The sequence below is a fragment of the Phacochoerus africanus genome, chromosome 15 (genome assembly GCF_016906955.1).
Source record: "Phacochoerus africanus isolate WHEZ1 chromosome 15, ROS_Pafr_v1, whole genome shotgun sequence".
In the NCBI taxonomy this organism is placed as follows: Eukaryota; Metazoa; Chordata; class Mammalia; order Artiodactyla; family Suidae; genus Phacochoerus; species Phacochoerus africanus.
Window position 1 is genome coordinate 91,521,866 of NC_062558.1, and position 23,209 is coordinate 91,545,074.

At 37.9% G+C, this 23,209-nt stretch overlaps 1 protein-coding gene across 2 annotated transcripts in view; it reads left to right on the forward strand.

Annotated features, from left to right (window-relative positions):
- MARCHF8 (membrane associated ring-CH-type finger 8) overlaps positions 1 to 23,209 on the forward strand; it is a 129,164-nt gene that overhangs the window by 47,899 nt on the left and 58,056 nt on the right. For both annotated transcript variants that reach the window (XM_047759925.1, XM_047759924.1), the window contains exon 2: positions 9,747 to 9,926. In XM_047759925.1, coding sequence (XP_047615881.1) covers positions 9,825 to 9,926 — 102 coding nt within the window. In that variant the 5' untranslated portion in view covers positions 9,747 to 9,824. The remainder of the gene's footprint in view (positions 1 to 9,746; positions 9,927 to 23,209) is intronic.

Below are 23,209 nucleotides of genomic sequence, written 5' to 3' on the forward strand. Positions count from 1 at the left end.
AAAGTTAGATGTAATAAAACATCATGAAGAAAGGAAAACTATTCCCATGATCTACTATGCTGTTTTTTAAGGAAAAGTGTTCTGCAGAAATACTAGAGGAATTTTTTTTTTTTTTTTTGTCTTTTCTGGGGCCGCACCCATGGCATATGGATGTTCCCAGGCTAATCGGAGCTGTAGCCGCTGGCCTACACCTCAGCCACAGCAACGTGGGATCCGAGCCGCGTCTTCAACCTACACCACAGCTCACGGCAGTGCCAGATCCTTAACCCACTAAGGAAGGCCAGGGATCGAACCTGCAACTTCATGGTTCCTAGTCGGATTCATTAACCACTGAGCCATAATGGGAACCCCTAGAGGAATTGTTGAAAAAAATTAAAAAGGAGCATAAAACAAATACTACAGTGATTGAAAACATCGGTGCCCTGAGAATGCATCTTACTTTATTCCTGTAGGAAAATTATGCTTGATTTCTGTGAGGCCTTCAGAAATGTATTCCTCACAGAAAATGAGCCCTTTTTGGCTATATATGTTCATTGGTAATATAAAATTCTATTACCAATCTATGAGGAATGATGAGCTTTTAACTCTTTAAAATACATACTTAAACTATAAAAGTATTATATTGTTGCTAAAGGTTTAGAAAATAGAGAAATGAAAAGTCATTTGTATTGCCACACCATTAAACTTTTGTTAGCATTTTTAATGAATTTTTTATTAGTATTTTTTTGCTTGTGTATGTATTACTATAGTGGTAATTATAAAATGTGTGTAATTATTATCACGTGCTTTTTTATCACATCCATGTTTCTCTTGCTTCTCATGCTCATGTAGTATTCCTTTGATTGTATTAGCACCACAGTTTACTTAGCTTTTCCCCAATTTGGGGAAATTAAGGGTTTTCTTTGTTGTGAATAATGTTATGTTGAAAAATCTTGGAACGTAGAGATCTTTGCATGTTTTCTCATGCTTAGCTTCTCAAAGATAAGCTCTTATACAGTTTTTCAGTCCTCCTGCTCAATATTTTTCCTAATGGGTATTCTGGAATTATGATACCACTGGAAGATCATGCGACACAAGCTCAGCACATATTGGTCAGTGATAGGTTTTGCCATACTTTTGCAGAGTTTTTAAAGGGAAAATATGGTAACTTGAGCTTTTGCCTTTCTTTAATTATTAAAATGTTCAGGAAGAACCTATGCTGTATCCTTTTTTGTGAAGCAGCTGTTTCTAAGCACTACTCATTTATCTGTGGGGATTTTAATGTTTTAAAAATACATTTGTTGGATTTCTTGTTGTGGCTCAGTGGTGATGAACCTGATGAATATCCATGAGGATGTGGGTTTGACCCTTGGCCCCATTCAATGGGTTAGGGATCCGGCATTGCCATGAGCTGTGGTGTAGGTTACAGATGTGGCTTAGATCTGGTGTTCCTATGGCTGTGGCATAGGCTGACAGCTGCAGCTCCGGATTCGACCCCTAGCCAGGTAACTTCCATATGCTGCAGGTGCAGCCCTGAAAAAAACAACAAAAAGCTATTTGTATTAACTTCTTATAAAAAAAAAAGGTATTAGCTTTCAGTTCTATATACTACAGATACTTCCTAGATTGTTTTTGCCTATTCATTTATTTTTGCTTTTAATTTATATAGTCATTTTTCCCCAGTGTGATATTTTCCTATAATTCTAAGCTTAGAAAGTCAGTCTCCCTTTGTTCTTTAATATATTAAAATGTATTTTATGTTTTTATGTGTTTTTTTCACATTTAACTTTTATATCCATCAGAGTTTATTTCCAAGAATGAAGTATTTTAATTAATATTATTTTCCCTTCCAAATTCTTAACTAGTTATCCTAACATTTTTATTACTAACTTGTCCCTTTCCTATAATTTGGGGCTGCTTCTTCTATCGGCTATTATACTTTTTGTTTAATTCTGTCAGTTTCTGGATTATCTTTTCAGTTTTGTACCTGTGCCTTGCTGTTTAATAATAGTTATTGCCTTTTAATGTTGGTTTTTTTTTTAAGGCCACACCTGCAGCATATGGAAGTTCCCAGGCTAAGGGTCCAATTGGAACTGCAGCTGCCAGCCTACGCCACAGCCACAGCAACACCAGATCCGAGCTGGGTCTGTGACTTGCACCACAGCTCACAGCAATGCTGGATCTTTAACCCACTGAGCAAGGTCAGGGATTGAACCTATATCCTCATGGGTTCATTACTGCTGAGCCATGATGGGAACTCCCTATAGAATTAACCAAGTATTGGAGTTCTTGTCGTGGCACAGCGGAAACGAATCCGACTAGGAACCATGAAGTTGCTGGTTCCATTCCTGGCCTCACTCATTGGGTTAGGGATCTGGCATTGCTGAGAGCTGTGGTGTAGGCTGCGGATGTGGCTTGGATCTGATGTTGCTGTGGCTGTGGTGTAGGCCGGCAGCTATAGCTCTGATTTGACCCCTGGCCTGGAAACCTATATATGCTGGGGGTGCAGCCCTAAAAAAAAAAAAAAAAGAAAAAGAATTAGTCAAGTATAATTTAACCTTTTTTTTTTAGCTTTTTAGTTAATGTTTTGATATTTCACAAGACTCATCACTCTATTGCTTTCCCTCCAGCATTCAATTTCATTATTTCATTTATTTTTATTCACAATTTTAGAATCGTTTTGTAAAGGTAAAATATCCTGCTTCAACTTTGAGAACATGCCAGATAGTATTCAGATATACTCTATGATCACTGAATGTTTGACATTAAAGTTCTTAAGAAGCTTTTATTCCATTTAGCTTTTTATTTTGTTTTGTTGTTTTGTTGGTGTACAGGAATACTGGTGACATTAATATGTTTATATACTTTTTTCTTACACTAGAATACATTACTAATTTTATATAGACCTTTATGTTTTTAACTGAATCCAGTAGTTCTTAGAAAATTCCTTTGGATTTTAGCTCTGTACTGTAAAATTTTTGTTTTAAAACCATATCATATTAACAGAAGAAATCTGTGTATTGAATAATAGCAGCAGTAACATGCTTTTTTTTTTGGTTTAATTAGAATGTCTCTAAGGGTTTTGCCATATGAGTGTAATGTTAAGTTTAGGTTGTGATAGGTTTTTTTTTTTTTTTTTAAACAGTAGGGATTTTCCATTGCTTTTTTCTAAAAGGTTGTAAAATCCTATATTGGTGCTGTGGTTTTTTTTTTTTTTCATTTACTTATAGCATCTCATGACATAAATTATTGATTTTGCAGATTTTCCTTGGAAAGCAGATTTTATTCCTGTGTTTCCAGGGTCACAGTATGCCTGTGACTCCTGTGTGCACTGTGTGCGTATGTTGGTTGTCCCACAGGCATGTCAAGCTCAGTGTGCTCATGGCAAGCCCCTCCCGGTATCCCCAGCCCTCTCTGCAGTCTGGCCTTGTGAATGCACAGCCAGATAACCAGGGAAGGTTTAGGAGGTCGTCAGGCCTCCTTTTCAAATGGTCTCTCTCCTCCCTCCAAGTTCACTGTTCTAGGCTGGCCTGGATCATTCAGCGCTGTGTATTACAATTGGTCTTCTCACTCGCATTGCTTTTTTTCTTTTTGTGTCTGCTAGCTGCTGTTCATAGTCTTCTCATTCTCTATATGAAACATTCTTCTGATAAAAACAGGCTTAACTTAAAGTTTTTTATTTAATGAGTGCCAGCCAGGATACTGCAATTCAACAACTCATAATGGGGAGGAGCAGGGTCCTTTGGAGCCTGGTACTCAGTGAGGCACACAGACCCAGGGTGACCATCTCTCAGGGGGGCTGCCACTGGCATTGTGTGTCTTCCTTGGCTGCTGCTTTGTCCTCTGTATTTGTCCCCAGCATTGCTGGAATGGGCAGAATCCTTCATTTATCTTGACCATCTGGAAAGCACATAGAACAGTTTGATTGTTAAACCACGCTGGTCGTCTTCTGAGTTGGGCTTCCTACCTCTCCCCTTACAGGGATGGCATTGTCAGCCTTGCATCCCCTCAGAGCCATGCTGTTAGAGGTCCTAAGTAAATGTCAGAAAGGATTTGAGGTCCCAGTTGTATATATCAGACTGAGCTGTAGAAGGACAGAAAATAGTACTGGAAAGACAAAAGCTAACAAACTGGCCTTTGTGAGGTAGTGAGAAGTATCATTGCAGGTCCTTGACAAAGCAGGCTGGCAAATGTGCTGATGCTAAGAACTCTTATATTTGTGTACATGGACATAATAATATTATTTGGTCTTTGCAATAACCCTGTGAGCTAAGTAAGACTATTACCTTTCTTTCTTACAGGTGAAGAAACAGAGCCTTTGAAATTCATCAGTTTGCCCAACATCATGTAACTAGTATTTAATAGCATTAAGACTTGAACTTAGGTTTCTGATCACTGATTTTGTACTCTTACTGTTACCCTTCTTAAAACTAGAAGAGTAATAGGATAACTGGCTGTCGCTATGTCATCTGGATAAAATACATTAGGGATAGCACAAAGGAAAGATAAAATTTTATCTGTCTTAATCCATATTAATTATTTCCATATATTACTTTTAAACAGATTTATTAAGATATAATTCACATCCGTTACAATTCACTCATTAAAGGGTATAATTCTATCGCTTTTAGTATATTTAAGGGTTATGCAATCATCACCATAATAAATTTATTATTTTATTATTTTTTATTTTTACAGCTGCACCTATAGCATATGGAAGTTCGCAGGCTAGGGGTTGAATTGGAGCTGCTGCTGCAGGCCTACACCCCAGCCATTGCAATAACCAGATCTGAGTTGTCTGCAACCTTTGCTGCAGCTTGTGGCAATGTCAGATCCTTAACCCACTCAGCGAACCTGCATCCTCATGGACACTATATTGGGTTCTGAACCCATTGAGCCACAGGGGGAAGTCCACCATAATAAATGTTAGGACATATTCATTACCCTAAAAAGAAACCCTTTTAGCCATCACCACCCCTACCCCCAAATTGCTATCGTAGCCCTTGGCGATCACTAATCAACTTGCTGTTGATTGGGTTTCTGTACTTCCTGAATCAGGATTCTGTTTCCCTCCCCAGTTTAGGGATGTTTCCATTATTTCTTCAAATATGTTTTCTGCACCCTTTTCTCTGTTTTCCTCCTGGAACCCTTATAATGCGATGTTAATATGCTTGATGTTGTCCCACAGGTCCCTTAAACTATCCTTACTTTTTTTTTTTTTCTTTTTCTTTTTAGGGCTGCACTTGTGGCATATGGAAGTTCCCAGGCTAGGGGTGGAATTAGAGCTGCAGCTGGCAGCCTACACCACAGCCACAGCAATGCAGAATCTGAGCTGCATCTGTAACCTATACCACAGCTCATGGTATTGCCAGATCCTTAACCCACTGAGTGAGACTAGAGATCAAACCCACATCCTCATGGATACTAGTTGTTTTCTCTACTGCTGAGTCCAGTGGGAACTCTCATCCTCAGTTTTTAAAATCCTTTTTTCTTTTTGTTCTTATGTTTGGAGATTTCCAATACCATGCCTTCCAGGTCACTGATTTCTTCTCTGTCAATTAGTCTGCTGTTCGTTCCCACTTGTGTGTTTTTCGCTTCAGTTATTATATTTTTCAGTTCTATGTGCCCTGTATGGAACTTTGTTATATTTTCTATCTCTGTAGAATTTCTAAGTTCTTCCCTTTTCCCCCCAAGCTCAGTGATCATTTTATAATCATTATCTTTGAGCTCTTTATCAGGTAAATTACTTACTCCATTTCCTGTGGTTTTTATCTTGTTCCTTCATTTGGAACATGTTCCTTCATTTCCTCGTTTTGCTTGACTCTTTGTGTATCATGTGAATCAGTTATCTCTCCCTGTCTTGAAGGGGTGGCCCAGTGTGGGAGATGAACCTCACTGTTTAACTTTGCCTAGTTCTTGGTTGTCTCTTGAACTACCTATTCATTTGTTTCAGTCTGTGTGGTCTAGAAACATAGTCCTCCTGTCAGCCTGAGCCTGGCACTTAAGGGCTCAAGGGTGTCCCCTTCTGTGGGCTGTGCATGCCTGTTGGCTCTGGGGGGTTATGTGAGTAGGGTTGGGGGGTGGGGTGTGTGACTTCTTGCCAGCCACATCTGTTGATGCTGTGGCTTGAGCAGTGTCCAGGGGAGGGCAGGGGTGCTCACAGGCTGCTGTTAGCAGTTTAGAATGAGAGTGAAAAAATGGTTCCTACCAGTGCCAGCAAGGTAGAGGGAGCCTGTAAAAATGGCATCTTCCAGCAGTGCATCCCTTCAGAGTCCCAGCTGACTTCTGCCCCTCTGACACATGCTGTAAGATTAGTAAGTGAATTTCCTTCACATATGGTCTAAGCTCTTTATAAACTCTTGTTCTTTACACAAAGTCCTGGGGGTGAATGGCTCGTCACACAAGCCCTTTAAGAGCAGAGTCTCCTTTCCCTTCAGTCCTCTGTTTCTCCTAAATAAAAACCCTGTTGGTTTTCAAAGCCAGATGTTGTGGGAGCTCTTTTCTCTGATGCAGAACCCAGGGGGTTGTGGTGCCTGGTGTAGGTACAAACCCCTTGCTTTTTTGGGGAGAAGTTCTATTTATTTATTTCTTTGTCCATTGATTAATTTGTTGAGATTTCTCTTGATTGTAGATCACTGCATCAGGGGTGGGGTTTTTGGTGAAAGCATACCTTTCCTACCCATCTCGAGGTGGCCCTTTTCCGTTGTTGTTGTGGAATGGGTCTTCAGGTAGTTCTCAGGTTCTTTTCTGAGGGATTTGTTCCCTAGGGAGCTGCATATTTGTTGTGTCTGTGGGAGGAGGTGAGTTTAGGATCTTCCTATGCTGCCATCTCAAACCCAGTTCCACACTGGTTTACTTACTATTCCTTTGTAGTTAAATTTTAAAATCAATAAGTGTGAGTTCTCGGACTTTGTTCTTTTTCAGGATTGTTTTGGGAGTTCTGGGTCCATGTGAATTTTAGGGTCAGCTTGTCCAATTTTGCAGAGAAGTCAGCTAGGTTTTTTATTGAAATTACTTGTCAATAAGTAACTTATCAATAAGTAATTAGATATCAATAAGAAATTACTTATCAATAAGTAATAATTTTGGGAGAATTGCCATCTTAACAATAGTAAGGCTTCTGATCCATGAACATGGTGTATTCATGTCCATACTCAATTTTGGAACCAATTTTGTCAGTCCAGTTCTTCTAGATATGGATGTTCGTATTAGGTGTGTTGTATTTTGCAAGTTAGCATTAGTGGAATTGAAGTCTTCATGCCTGGATTGTCAGGTATAGTGTAGATATTTAACTATTGCTCTTAATTAAACATGAATTGATATAAAATAATATTTGTAACTATGCAAAGAAAATAGTGTAATACCTGCTTTATGCATTTCATATAAACCTTCACACAAAAAGTGGCATGATTTTTTTTGTAGTTTATTTTTTTAAATTATCATTTTTATCCTAAATATGTCTGGCATAGAAGAGGGATTACTTCAGGCAAACCTTTAGGTCTGTTGGAGTAGGGGTACATATCAGAAGAGTAGCTTACATGGCTGTAAGGAGAGTGGTCCTTCACTTGGTGAGAAAATTTAAAACTATCTCACATTGGTGTTTCTGTGACATATGTAGTTTTCCACAGGCTTGTCATGGTCATATACCAATGATGTAATAATGTTGATTATACCAGAAGCACCAAAGACAGTTATTGGCATGCTATATAGTGGGGCTCTAGGCATGGTTAATTTAAAAGGGCCACATGGTGTTTGTCATCTGTGACGGAGGACTTTAATGCATTAGTGATAAAAAATGGCTCACTACTGACTATTGTGATCTTCCAGAGAGTATAAGCTGGGTTTATTCACAGTGGTAAGTGAATGCCTCTTGTCTTGTGTAATGTATAATATCTAGACACTAACATTTTCTTTACCATTGATTATAATATCTAGATACTAATGTTACCTACTCTGTTTTCCTGTTTTATTGCTTATCAGTGATCATCCATCTATTATAGAACTGGACTTTTGAGGAGTTCCCATCATGGCACAGTGGAAACGAATCTGACTAGGATCCGCCAGGTTGTGGGTTCGATCCCTGGCCTCGATCAGTGGATTAAGGATCCAGTGTTGCCTTGAGCTGTGGTGTAGGTCACAGATGCGTCTCGGATATGGCGTTACTGTGGCTGTGGCGTAGGCTGGTGGCTACAGCTCTGATTAGACCCCTAGCCTGGGAACCTCCGTATGCTATGGGTGCAGCCCTAAAAGGACAAAAAGACGAAAAAAACAAAAAACAAAAAAACCAAACAACAACCAAAAAAACTGGACTTTTAAGAAACAATATTCTTTTAGCTTGTTTTCTCATGTGTGTTGATCCCATCCACTTTCTTGTTCCATCCTGTTGCTTGTTGTTCAGAATGATGTGAAAGAAATTGATTTTGTGAGTCCTGTTGCTCTACAGTTTGGTTAGTAATACTGTCAGTGGTGGGATCAGCTACACAAACACCTACCTTTGGTTCAGAGCACAGTTAGGGGAGAAGTGGAATAAATGGCTGCTCATCAAACGTGAACTTGGGCTTGTCAGGCCCTGTTTGCTCTCCCTATCTTTTGCCCCACTTCCAATAAATATTTAATAAACAAAAAACCCTAAACTGGAGATTCATTCTTTCGGATTAAGGCTTCCAACCCTTCACCCTTTGTTAAAATTCAAGTAGCATGAAACATTACCTTGTTAAATATTATGGATAATTTGAATAATTTATATTTAATTGGTTTTGTATACAGAGTTTTATAGATCTCAGTGGAGGTGGAGGGAGAGAGATATAGAATACATAATTCAATTACTAGAAACTTTGAAGGAATGTAGGGGGAAACCAAGAAAAAAAAAAAGGCAGAGGTAGCTGGAATCATGAACATAGCTTATTCAGACACTTTTTTTTTAAACCCAGGGGCAGCCTTTTTATGGTCCCAGAAATGTCTATGATGCCCCTCACCTTCCCCAGAATATTCTTAGGGCAAAGTTAGCAAACTCCAGGCCCATGGGCCAAATCTAGTCTGCCACATGCTTTTGTAAGTAAAGTTTTATTGGAACATAACCGTTCTCATTTATTTACACAGTCACCGTGACTATTTTCTGCTACACTGGCAAAATTAAGTGGTTCTAACAATTATGGCCCACAGTGCCTAAAATATTTACTTCTGGCTCTTTCCAGGAAAAGTTTGCCGGTAACTGGTCTAAAGAGTCTAGACTTTTGTTAAGCATGGATAATAGATACCTTAAATTTATTTTAGACTTTTAACTTTTAATCTTACCATGTTACAGACTCAAGAGCAGTGGTTTTAAAGAAGGATCCCTCCTTATTACATCAGGATGAGTGCTTGTTCAAGAAAAAAAATGTGACTTCAAAAATATTCTTAAAGAATGACACTGCTATGATTAACACCTAAGTAGCCATTTATAATAAAAATGACACCACAAGGATGACGCTGCTATGTTTAAAACCTAGATAGCCATGTAGAATGAGATTAATAAGATTAATATCTTATTATACATGTACCTGATTCATCAGCCTCTTTCAGGTGTCCCCATCTTATTACATCAGAGAAATGCTACAAGTCTCCCCCAATAGACATTCATCTTTCTGTCACTTTTAAAGACCAAGTATTTATGTTAGACATTGTAACTTATTTAAATATGAATATAAATATAAAATGATAATCTCACTCCTGGAAATTTTAAACGCATTTTAGCTCACCTATGTCTTGTTTTCCCTTCTCTCTCTCAGCTTGAAGTCCATGGCCCAAAATGACTCTACCATTGGAGACTTTCTTCCGTAAAGAGGAAGACCAGACAGGAGGCTGGGATGAGCATGCCACTGCATCAGATCTCTGCCATTCCATCCCAGGATGCCACCTCTTCTAGAGTCTACAGAAGTAAGACCAAAGAAAAGGAGAGGGAAGAGCAGGTATTGGGGAAATACCCTTTTTAGTTTCATTATTTTTGTTCTTTTCATTAAAGACAGTCTAGACTAGGCTCTGACGATGAAGGTTTTCTCTGACAGTATGTTAAAATCATGCGCTGTAAACAGTTTTGTCCAGAAGTTGCCTTTTTGTAGATTGCTAGGTTTTCAGATTTTGCAGTCAACTTACTCTTCCATGGTTATGGCATGACTTATTTATCTTCATTAGTTAAATCTACGTGATTATTGCTGGTGAATCACTGAGAAGACGCTCTTGGGGTTCTCAAAATATGATGCAAAAGATAGATACATTTAAACAAAAATGTATGCCTCAGATATACTAGTCTCTGCTTGTTGCAAAGGTGTCATAGTTTTAACATCATGGAAACTTTCTCTGCCCTCATGGTGTTTGATCTGGTCTGACAAGTATACATTTTAGTCTAATAAGGTCAGTGATGGAAGAAGTTCAGGACCACCTAACCCAGTCTAAGGAGTCAGGAATGGCTTCCTAGAGAAAATGCCATTTATGTGAAGAACCTGAATGGTGACCTGGAGTTAGCTGGGAGAAAGAGTGTTCCTGGGACATAGTCAAAGGCCAAAGTTTAGAGCAAGGTGAATTTGAAGAATTCAAATATTAATTTTGAATATTAGAATAACTGGAACATAAAGGTGGAATGGGTAGTGGCAAGATGGGAGGTTGGAAAAGTTATAGGAGTTGCCTCAGGGAGTTTAGACTTATCTTTGCAGAAGAATAAATGGTCAGATTTGTTTTCTTAAATCTTTCATCCAGCTTATAGTTTGGAGAGTGAATTGAATGGATGGCAGGGAGACTAATAAAGAGGATTTAATAGCCTACTTTGGCCAGGTTTGACAAACTTTTTCTATAAAAGGCCAGCTAATGAATATTTTAGATATTATGGGTCAGTCACATCTCCTCAACTCTGCCATTGTAGCATGAAAACAGCCAAAGACAATATGAAAATGAATGGGCATGGCTGTGTTCCAATGAATGAATGAGCATGACTGTGTCCCAGTAAAACTTTATTCACAAAAGCAAGTGACAGGCCAGATTTGACCTATAGAGGCTATAGTTTGCTGATTTCTGGCCTTGGGAAAAGCTGATGGTGACTTTGTCTAGGATGCGTAGTGGGGTTAGAGAGATATTTAGGTTATTAATCCAGTGAACTTGATGATGCTGTGGAGAGGGACAGGGAGGAATCAGAGATGACCACTGCTGTCTTCTTGCCTTTACAGTGTGCTTTGCAAACATTTGCTCATTTGTTCTTACAGCATTCCTATTTTGTAGTTAAACTTAATTTTTGCCCAAGACTCTAAAGAACCCTTGTTAAATTAAAAATTGCTCTCTTGGTGTTCCCATTGTGGTTCAGTGGTAACAAACCCGACTGATATCCATGAGGACACGTGTTCAATACCTGGCCTCGCTCAGCGGGTTAAGGATCCAAGGTTGCTGTGAGCTGTGGTGTAGGTCACAGAGGAAGCTTGAATCTCGTATTGCTATGGCTGTGGTATAGGCCAGTGGCTACAGCTCTGATTCGACCCCTAGTGTGGGAACTTCCATATGCTGTGGGTGCAGTCCTAAAAGAAAAAAAAAAAGAATTGATGTCTTGTTTGAAGTTGTATTATTGTAGTTGATGGGACACTATTCTTTCTATTTATTACATGGAGAATAAAAAGATCATATTTCTTAAAGTATAGGGAAAATGAGAAGGGGCTATGTAAAGTGAAAAGGTCTCCGTATTCTTAGTGCGTGTGTGTTTTTCCATTGCTTATATTGTCAGTCTGTACCCTTTCTATTTTGCTGAGCTCCTAGGAGAGGTGTGGCCAGTATTGGTTGAAATGCTGACTAGAACAGTGGTGGGGTAGATAGTTTCTGGATGTCATATTTTCAGTATTTTAGTTTTTTTCAATGTGCTAAGCATAGGAGAATAGTTAAAATATCTTTCCCATATTCTGTCAATTTTCATTTAATAGTCTTGATTTAAAACTCAGTTAAATTGATAGCCTTTTCTTGTAATCCTTAGTCCAAATGGATTTTTAAATACCACTAATTAGGACATTTCCTTATTCTAGGGTGCTTTCCAATAGCAAGTTGAGGCTGTAAGTTCCCTACTCATTGTCAAATTTGGGTACTGGATGATGGAGATTTATATATATACATATTTGTTTCGAATAGAGAGAGGAAGATGTCCAACATTTTAGGTCAAAACAAGAGATCTTTTTGTATAAAACTCTATTGCAGATTTGTTATAGGTAGATATTCAATAAATACTTACTAAACTGGTATGTTTGATGGATCTTTATTGTTTAAGTAAGTAGCATTATCTAGCTGTTGTACAGAATTGGGGTTTTGATTGGTATTGGGAAGAGGAACCATCGTGACCCACCTTAGTGCAGGGAATAGTTTGAATACCTGATGACAAGTATGACAGTTCTGGGAATCATGGTGCCAGAATGAGGCAGAGGATAGTGGAAGGGTGGCTGAGACAGGAATTTGATGAGCCCCACAATTGTTTTGGCAGCATCTGGCACAGCACTGAAAATGATTGTAGTAGGTATCTAGAGTCTGTAATGTGGCATCAAGATTGGTTTGGGGAGTTCGTGTTATGGCTTAGCAGGTTAAGAACCCACCTAGTATCCATCAGTATGTGGGTTCAATCCTTGGCCTCCTTCAGTGGGTTAAGGATCTGGCATTGCTGCAAGCTGGGGCGTAGGTCACAGACATGGCTTGGATCTGGCATTGCTGTGGCTGAGGTAAGCTGGCAGCTGCAGCTCCAGTTTGACCCCTAGCCTGGGAACTTGCATATGCCACAGGTGCGGCCCTAAAAAGATGACAGAAAATAAAAGGGGGGGGGATTTGTTTAGAAGGTAAATTTTCGTCCAGTGGAGTCTTTTTTCCTTTACCCAGTTTCTCCAACACAGTAAGTTCAAAACATAATCTTTTAGTACAATTTATGATCCTCCTGTGCGTGGGAAAGAAGGAGAGGCAGGAAAAATAGCAATACAAAGGCACCCTTCCTTCCACCCCATCATCCACTGTTCTCAGAACTGAAAAGGTGATAACATGAGACAGTCCATTACAACAATAACAGTTTTTATTTCTTTTGAATCTTATGAGAAGACAGGAACATTGCAGTTTACACAGTTATCAACTATTAATGTTGATACAGTTTTACCTATGCTTATCAGATGTGTAGTTCTCTCTGTAGCATCCATTGTATGAGCCCATATCTACAATTCTAAGAGTTAGTGACTTTTACACAATGGTCAGTACGGTTGATGAATAAATTAATGAATTCAGTTTTAGTGATTTTGGGACTACCGTGGAGGTGAGAGGAATGTTTTGCAATTCATAAAAGATTTCTGCTACTGTGGCTTATGATCTTGGTAAATATTTGTTGAATATTGTTGAATATTTTTTTCTTAGAATTTTATTTGTAAGTATTGATCATTGCCTTAGACTCTGGTCTGCATTTAGAAACCTGATGTGATGGTAATTTGCATTCTTTCAAAAGAAACATATTCTTTATAGTTTTTTTGGAGAATACTTTCTTTTATTGTGTGAGGAGTTATTTGTTAATGTCTTGTTGTTCTTGGTGGCTTTCTCTGGTGCTTGTGGGGATTTTTGAGCCTTTCAGTCTTTTCTCAATTCTGAAACCTTTTTGTCTAGCTTTATTTTATTTTATTTTTTTGTCTTTTTGCCTTTTCTAGGGCTGCTCCCATGGCATATGGAGGTTCCCAGGCTAGGGGTCGAATCGGAGCTGTAGCTGCCAGCCTATGCTAGAGCCACAGCAACACGGGATCCGAGCCATGTCGGCAACCTACACCACAGCTCATGGCAACTCTGGATCCTTAACCCACTGAGCAAGGCCAGGGATTGAACACGCAACCTCATGTTTCCTAGTCAGATTTGTTAACCACCACACCACGATGGGAACTCCTCGTCTACCTTTATTGATGAACTCTAAACTATTTCCTATTATTCATTGCTAGCACATAGAAGTAAAATTGATTTTTGCATATTGATCTTGTATCTTAAAATTTTGTTAAACTCACGTATTAGTGCTAGTAGCAAAGTCAAGTCCATTAAATGTTCTGTACAGGCAGTTGTCATCCGTGAATAAAGATAGTCTTATGCTGCCTGTTCTATTTGGATGCCTTCTTCTTTCCTGCTCTAGTGAAAATCTTCAGAACTGTATTTAATGTAATTGGCGAGAGCAGACAGCCTTGTGTTTGTGATCTTATGGGGAGAACGTTCATTCTTTCAACATTGCGTATGATGTTAGCTCTATGTTTTTTGTAAATACTTTTCAACATATTGAGGTTCCCTTACGTTTTTAGTTTGTTGAGAGTTTTGATCAACTTTGGTACTGGTGATTTCTCTCTCTCTTTCTTTTTACTGATGTGGCCAGAGGTTTATCACTTTTACTGATCTTTTCAAAGAATTCCTTTGGTTTCATATATTTTTCTCTGTTGTCATTGTCTTCTATTTCTTTCACCTGTGCTTTGATATTTATTATTTCTTTTCCTCTGTTTCCTTTGATTTTAATTTGCTCTTCTATTTTCTAGATTTTTAAGGTTGAAGCCAAGGTTATTTATTTGAGATCCTTTTTGTTTTCTGTCATAGGATTTAGTGATTATAAATTTCCCAAGTTCTGCTTTCATGGCATTCCACAAATTTTGCTATATTGAGTTTCATTTTCATATAGTTAAAAATACTTTCTAATCTCTCTTTGGATTTCTTCTTTGATCTATGGGTGATTTTTAAGTGAGTTATTTAATTTCAAAAATTTCTGGACTTTCCAGACATCTTGCTCTTATTTATTTCTAGTTTCATTCCATTTTGGTCTGAAAACATATTTTAAATGACTTGAATCCTTTTAAATTTAAGGAGACTTGTTTCATGGTGCAGAATAAGGTCTCTATGTTCTATGTATATTTTAGAAGAATATGTATTCCACTGTTGTTGGATAGAGTATTCTATAAATGTCAGTCATGTCAAATTGATTGATAGTGTTTTTTAAGTCTCCTTTATCCTTGCGGTCCGGTTGTTCTATTAGTAGTGATTAAATTGCCTACTGTGTGAATTTGTTTCTCTTTAGAGTTACACCAATTTTGCTACATGTAGTTGATCCTCTGTTATTAGGTGCATAAATATTTAGGATTGTTTTGTTTTCTTGATAAATTAACCATTAAGAAATGACTATCTTTACCCCTGGTGATGGTATTCTTTGCTCTGAAGTCTACTTTGAGACTAGTGTAGGCACTATAGCTTTCTTTTGATTAGTGTTGGTATGGTATCACCTTTTCCATCTTTCCACTTTTAACTTATTTGTGTCTTTAAAGTGCTTTTCATGTAAACAAAATATATGGTTGGGTCTTTTTTATCGAGTTTGACAATTTATCTCTTTATTTGGCCGTTTAGACCATTTATATCTAAGCGGATTATTGATATGGTTAGTTTAAGTCTTCCCATGTGTTTTGTTTGTCTAGTGTGTTTTATTTTTCCCTTTTCATCTCTTTTCTGCCCTTTAAAAAAATTAATATTTAAGTTTTCCTTCTTTATTGGTTTATAAGTTGTAACTCTTTATTTCAGTGTTTTTAAAATTTTGTTTATTTTATTTTATTAAGATTCACAGTATACATCTTTAACTTGTCCCAGTCTGCTTTCAAGTGATATTACACTACTTTTAAGGATACTACGAGAACTTTACTTTTATTTCTCCCCTTCTGACCTTTATGCTCCTATTATCATACATTTTTGTTATATGTATGTTATAACCTCCAGCATACGATATTGTCATTTTAAGACACTCTTCATTTTTTTTTGGCTGTACCTGTGGCATGTGGAAGTTCCCAGCCCAGGGATCAAACCTGCCCCACTGCCGTGACCCAAGCCACTGCAGTGACTATGCCGGATCCTTAACCCGCTGTGCCACAAGAGAACTCATAAACACTTTTCCTTTTAAGGAGATTATAAGGAAATTATCTGTTTGCCTATAAACGTAACTACCATTTCCGCTGTTCTTCATCTCTATGAGTGGAGCTGTATTTCAATCTGTCGTTTGCCTTCAATGTGAAAGATTTCTTTTAATGTTTCTTCTTTTGTGACTTGACTGATAATGACTTCTTTCAGCTTTCTTTTTTTTTTATTTTTTGTTTTCCTCATTTCTTGTGTCTGGGGTTTGTTGAGCTTTGTAGATCTGTGGGCTTACAATTTTCTTTGAATTTGGAATATTTTAAAAATATTTTTTCTGTCACCTCCCTTCTTTGGAGACTCTATTATAAACCTTAACTGCCTTGAAGTTGTCAGATATTATGTTTTTAATTTCTTTAAATTGTTTTTGCTTCTGTGTTTTATTTTGCATAATTGTAATTACTATGTTTATGAGTTCATTAATCTTTTCTTTTTCAATGTCTAGTTTGTTGTTAGGTTCACCTAGCGTACTTTTCATCTCAGACATGGTATAGTTTTCATCTCTAGAAGTTCAGTTTGGTCTTTTTTTCATATCTTCCATATCTCTGTTCAACTTTTTTATCATAAGATCCAAATTGAACTTCTAAAAATTTCTTTAAAAATAAAACTGACTTAAGATACCAAGTGGTGGGTATCTCTGTAGTATTTTTTAAAATTCTTTGAAAATGTTAGCATACTATCTTGACTATATTTCCATTTGATTATCTTGAGATTTTTCATTTTTTTCCAAGTTCTCTTTTCTTTTTCATACAAATAATTTCACCATTTAAAAAAAGTCGTGTTCTTTCATATTCTTCTGTCGCCTTACCCCATTACTTGATGTCTTTGCTTATCCCTAAGCCTATTTGAAAACGTCCTTCTGTGCACTTATGTAGGATTATTAGCATGCATTTTTAATAGCCTAAAAGATAATTTTGTATTTAGCCATCAAATCAGTGTTTAGAAATACACATTTCATTTGATAGTATTTACAAACTACTTTCCATCTCAGAACAATGTCCATTTTACACTGTTTATTAACAGAGTTCTGTGTCTCCTGTAAGCAACAACATAATTTTAGTTTAAGACGAGGGGTTTAAGAAGCTGTTAGGGCATCTCTCATGGTGCTGGCTTACTCCTTCCAAAGGCAGTCTATCCTTTATTAAGTTACCAGGAATTTGAGATCCAGTATAAAAACTGTCTGTACCTTTCTCTTATTGACAGCCCTACTCTTTTTCTTCTAGGAACCATCAGCATAACTGCAACATATTTGACTCTGCACCATATCCCTTGTTTCATGTATTACAGAGCTGAGTCTCTCAACATCCTGGTTGTTTTCTTTTAGACCATGCCTAGTTTTTTCCTAGAAATATGTTTAGATGAAGAGATGAATATGCATCTTTAAAATGCACCAGTCCCAAATTACTGCCTTTGGTTGGGCGTTACCCTCTATGAGATCATTTGTATGGCTTCTTAAATCATCTGCCTGCTTTCCTTGTGAGAGCCCCAAGAGATTCATATTCTCATACCTAGAAACCAGGGTTTCTTTTGTCATCTGTTTACCTTTCTTTGGTCCCTGGAGTGGTGTTTTTTTGAAACTGCTTCCAAGCATGTTTTCCTGTTTGGTAATCAAGTCTGTCACTGTAATGTGCTGGAAATTACTCTGGTTTGCTCACGTACAAACAGAAGGTTGCAGCATGCTTGCAGTTTAAGAACCAAATATGAGTAATTCTTTTCTAATGGTTGTTTTCTACCTTGTTGGACTTGTTTTCTTTGAGGGTGAAGAAATAAGATTAAGTGTTTTTTAAGTGATAGAAAAGAGTGTGGTATTATCAGATATAAATAAAGGTTGATCAGTTTGAACAGTACATTTTCTGTGCACACAGAGATTTTGAAGCTTAAATGCAGATAAAACAAGTGCCATTTTAAATATTCTTCATCATGGAGTTCCTGTCATGGCGCAGTGGTTAACGAATCTGACTAGGAACCATGAGGTTGCAGGTTCGATCCCTGCCCTTGCTCAGAGGGTTAACAATCCGACATTGCCCTGAGCTGCGGTGTAGGTCGCAGAAGCGGCTCGGATCCCGCATTGTCGGATCCTGCGTTGCTGTGGTGTAGGCTGGAGGCTACAGCTCTGATTAGACCCCTAGCCTGGGAACCTCCATATGCCGCGGGAGTGGCCCGAGAAATGGCAAAAAGACTAAATAAATAAATATTCTTCATCAAAAGCCAATAGTATTGGTTTTGGCTATTTTGTGTATTAGCAGCTTACCTTTCCCAGCCGGTTCTCACATGAGTCCTGTACTGGTAATTGTTTTCTTATTTAATAGGATATGGAAATAGAAGGATGTGCAGAATGACTCTAGCTGACCTCTCTGATGTTGGTCTGCTGAGAGTTTGGTAAGAGTCCATGTCATGTAGGTAAAACCAAGAGTCTAGTTTGGGTATATGTGAGGGAAGTGCCAGCAGTTGGCTTCTATGTACTATGTGTAAATAAAGTGGAAGTGCTACACAGATATGTTTGTCTTGGTACCATTGCAGGGTTTGATGATTATGGTTTGTTGATTGTCACTATTTTCTTAGTTTTCCTGTGAATTAAATGACTGAGAGGCAGATAATTTTTAGATTTTTGGTCTATAACCCAGTAGAAAATAAGAAAACTACCCAAAGTTGTTTTTTTTTTATAGTGATTTTTTCCCATTATACCTGGTTTACAGTGTTCTGTCAATATTCTACTGTACAGCATGGTGACCCAGTCACACATACATATATACATTCTTTTTTTTCACATTGTCATGCTTCGTCATAAGTGACTAGAGATACTTTCCAGTGCTATACACCAGGATCTCATTGCTTATCCATTCCAAAGGCAATGTTTTACATCTATTAACCCCAGATTCCCAGTCCATCCCACTCCCTCCCCGACCCCCTTGGCATCAAGTCTGTTTTCCATGTCCATGATTTTCTTTTCTGTGGAGAGGTTTATTTGTGGCGTGTATTAGATTCCAGATATATGTGATATCGTATGGTATTTGTCTTTCTCTTTCTGACTTACTTCATTTAGTATGAGAGTCTCTACTTCCATCCATGTTGCTGCAAATGGCATAATTTTGTTCTTTTTTATGGCTGAGTAGTATTTCATTGTGTATATATACCACATCTTAATCCAGTCATCTGTCGATGGGTATTTAGGTTGTTTCCATGTCCTGGCTATTGTGTATAGTGCTGCAATGAACATGTGGGTGCATGTGTCTTTTTCAAGGAAAGTTTTGTCCGGATGTATGCCTAAGAGTGGGATTGCTGTGTCATATGGTAGTTCTATATTTAGTTTCCCGAAGTACAGCCATACTGTTTTCCACAGTGGTTGTACCAATTTACATTCCCACCAACAGTGTAGGAGGGTTCCCTTTTCTCCACACCCTCTCCAGCATTTGTTATTTGTGGACTTATTAATGATGGCCATTCTGACTGGTGTGAGGTGGTACCTCATTGTAGTTTATATTTGCATTAGCTAATAATCAGTGATGTTGAGCATTTTTTCATGTGCTGTTGGCCATATGTATATCTTCTTTGGAGAAATGTCTATTCAGGTCATTTGCCCATTTTTTCAATTGAGTTATCGCATTGTTGGCTTTTTTTCTGTTGAGTTGTATAAGTTGTTTGTATATTTTAGAGATTAAGCCCTTGTAGGTTGCATCATTTGAAACTATTTTCTCCCATTCTGTAAGTCGTCTTTTTCGGGTTTTTTAAAATGGTTTCCTTTGCTGTGCAGAAGCCTGTCAGTTTGGTTAGGTCCCATTGGTTTATTTTTGCTTTTATTTCTGTTGCCTTGTGAGATTGACCTTAGAAAACATTTGTAAGGTTGATATAAGAGAATGTTTTGCCTGTGTTCTCTTCTAGGAGTTTGTTAGTGTCTTGTCTTACGTTTAAGTCTTTCAGCCATTTTGAGTTTATTTTTGTGCATGGTGTGAGGGTGTGTTCCACTTTCATTGATTTACAAGTGGCTTGTCCAGTTTTCCCAGAACCACTTGCTGAAAAGACTGTTTTTTTCCCATTTTATATTCTTGCCTCCTTTGTTGAAGCTTAATTGACCGTAGGTGTCTGGGTTTATTTCTGGGTTCTCTATTCTGTTCCATTGGTCTGTATGTCTGTTTTGGTACCAGTACCACACTATTTTGATTACTGTGGCTTTGTAATATTACCTGAAGTCTGGGAGAGTTATGCCTCCTGCTTGGTTTTTGTTCCTTAGGATTGTTCCATATACATTTTGGATTGTTTGTTGTCATTCTGTTAAAAATGTCATTGGTAGTTTGGTAGGAATTGCATTGAATCTGTATATTGCCATATAGTATGACCATTTTTACAGTATTAATGTTTCCCACCCAGTAGCATGGAATATCTTTCTATTTCTTTGAATCCTCTTTAATTTCCTTGATTAATGTTTTATAGTTCTCAGCATATAATTCTTTCACCTCCTTGGTCAGATTTATTCCCAGGTATTTGATTTTTTGGGGTGCGATTTTAAAAGGTATTGTATTTTTGGATTCCTTTCTAATGTTTCATTGTTAGTATCCAGAAATGCAACCGATTTCTGAATGTTAATCTTATATCCTGCTACTTTGCTGAATTTGTTGATCAGTTTGAATAGTTTTTGGGTTGAGCCCTTAGGGTTTTCTGTATATAGTATCATGTCATCTGCATACAGTGACAATTTTACTTCTTTTCTATCAATTTGGATACCTTTTATTTCTTTTGTCTGATTGCTGTGGCTAGTACTTCCAGTACTATGTTGAATAAAAGTGGTGATAGTGGGTATCCTGTCTTAGTCCAGATTTTAGTGGGAAGGCTTTCAGCTTTTTCCCATTGAGTATTATATTTGCTGTGGGTTTGTCATAAATGGCTTTTATTGTGTTAAGGTATGTTCCCTCTATACCCACTTTGGTAAGAGTTTTTATCATGAATTGATGTTGGCAAAATTTGTTTTTTAATGTAGAGTTTTCAAAAAATAATACTATAGCCATAACATTTATAAATATTTGTTAGTGAACTTTCATACTTCATGTCATTGAGATGACTCCTTTATTTTATACAAATGAAGAAATAGGTCCAAAGAGATATGCTTTGTCCATGGATACTTTAATTTGTGTGATATGTTTTCCATGTTATTTTGTTTCTTCTTTAAAAATGGTTTCACATGAATATAAATATACTCCACATATTTATTCTTTCATTTATTGTACATCAGGCAGGAATTAACAGTATATTATATACTGGAAAGAATCCTGCCAACAAGAATCCTGTAGATCCAACAGGGAGGTAGAAAAGAGCCATGTTACAGGATGTAGTGAATCTTCTGATGGTGGCCTCCCCGATGTATCGCAGCAGGAACTTTTTTGATACATGATGTGACTAATGCTTTTGTTTTTGTTTATCTGATTATCTGATTTCTTCCTGGGATTTAGGTGTGCCTTTTTAATTTTTAAATTTGAGGACCCAGGCTTTTCTTCACTTTTGAAAATTTTCCGTCCATCATTTCCTCAAATCTTGCCTCTTGCTGATTTTTTTCATTCCCTTTCTGGGACTAAAGCTCATTGTGTCTTCTGCCATGCTTCCTGTCTATCTCTATGCACAGCACTCTGGGGGATTTCTTCAGTATTCTCTTTCTATTCACTAACTCTCTCCTTGACTGGGTCTAGACTCACCATTGAGATTTTATTGTTGACATGTTTTCATTTCATACATTTTTTCATAGTTTCCTGATTTGCATTGTTTTTCATTTTTCCTTTATCTCTATGAACGTACAATTCAGGTTTCTTTTATTTCCCCCAATATACTGCAAATTGCGTTATTTATGTATAAAAACAACTTGCTTTTAAATATTACCTGAAACTCTAGGTAGGAAAATTCTTCACAGTTTTTAGTAAGTACAACTGATATATCACCCTCTAATAAGTGGAGGTATGCAATTGTCCGTTAACTAATTATTCACTTCACATGGAGCCATTTAAAAATTTATTTTAGGAGTTCCCGTCATGGCGCAGTGGTTAACGAATCCGACTAGGAACCATGAGGTTGAGGGTTCGATCCCTGGCCTTGCTTAGTGGGTTAACGATCCGGCGTTGCCCTGAGCTGTGGTGCACACGCGGCTCGGATCCCGCGTTGCTGTGGCTCTGGCATAGGCTGGCAGCTATAGCTCCGATTCGACCCCTAGCCTGGGAACCTCCATATGCCGCGGGAGCAGCCTAAGAAATGGGAAAAAGACAAAAAAAAATTATTTTATTTTATTTTTTGACCACACCCATGGCATGTGCAAGTTCCCAGGCCAAGGATCAAACCCACACCACAGCAGCTATCCAAGCCACTGCAGTGGCAATGTCAGATCCTTAACCTGCTATGCCATAAGGTAACTCACGCATGTAACCATTATTATAGTATCTAAATAGATGAAGCTACCACTAAGGGTTTGTTTTATTTATTTTTTTATATCATGTTTATTCTGTGCAAGGCACTGTTCTTCTAAGGACTTTAGAAATATTAATTGTTTTTGATCCTCATGTGAGCACTGTGAGGTATAAGTACTCTCGTTGTCATCCTCCTTTTATAGGGGAGGCACAGAAAAATTGGATGAGTTTCCCAAGGTTCCCTGGTTGGCCCATGGTGGAATTGGTGTTCAGACCCAGCCTCCACACCCATACTCACTTACTTGTTCTTTGCAAGCTGCTTAGCCAGCCACTATCTTTTCAAGCCAAATGTCCCTCTTAATGAACCACGCCCAGTCTGCATTGCTACAGCACTTAGGTCTATACTGAAGCAGATTCAGGTGTCATTCTGTTTGCTTCCTATGTCTATATCTTGTCTATGTTAATTTATTCACTCTTTGAGCAAATATTTATTAAGCACCCATTACATGGTGGGTTCCATGTTAGGCATCAAGCATAAAGGTGGTGTAACATTTGCTGCCTAAATCTCCCTCAAGCTGTGTGCTTCTGTAAGTCCCTAGGCCACAACTGGAGTCCAGGACCTTGCTATTTCTACTGTTGCAGCTGCCCACATACCAGTCTCCTTGCCTCAGCCCCTCTCTTCCTGCTCTGGGTGCTCCTGGCAAGGAAAAATACACAGTTACACAGTTCAATGTGGTAAGTGCCATAGTCCAGAGAAGAATCCTGATCCAGTCTCTTGGTAACAGGGAAGGTTTTCTGGAAGAAGAGATGTCAAAAGATGAGTCTGTAAGGAGAGAGTTAGATGAAGACAGAGAAGAGCGTTCAGGGCAGAGGGAAAGGTCCAAGGCAAAAATTCCTGGGGAAGAGAACACATG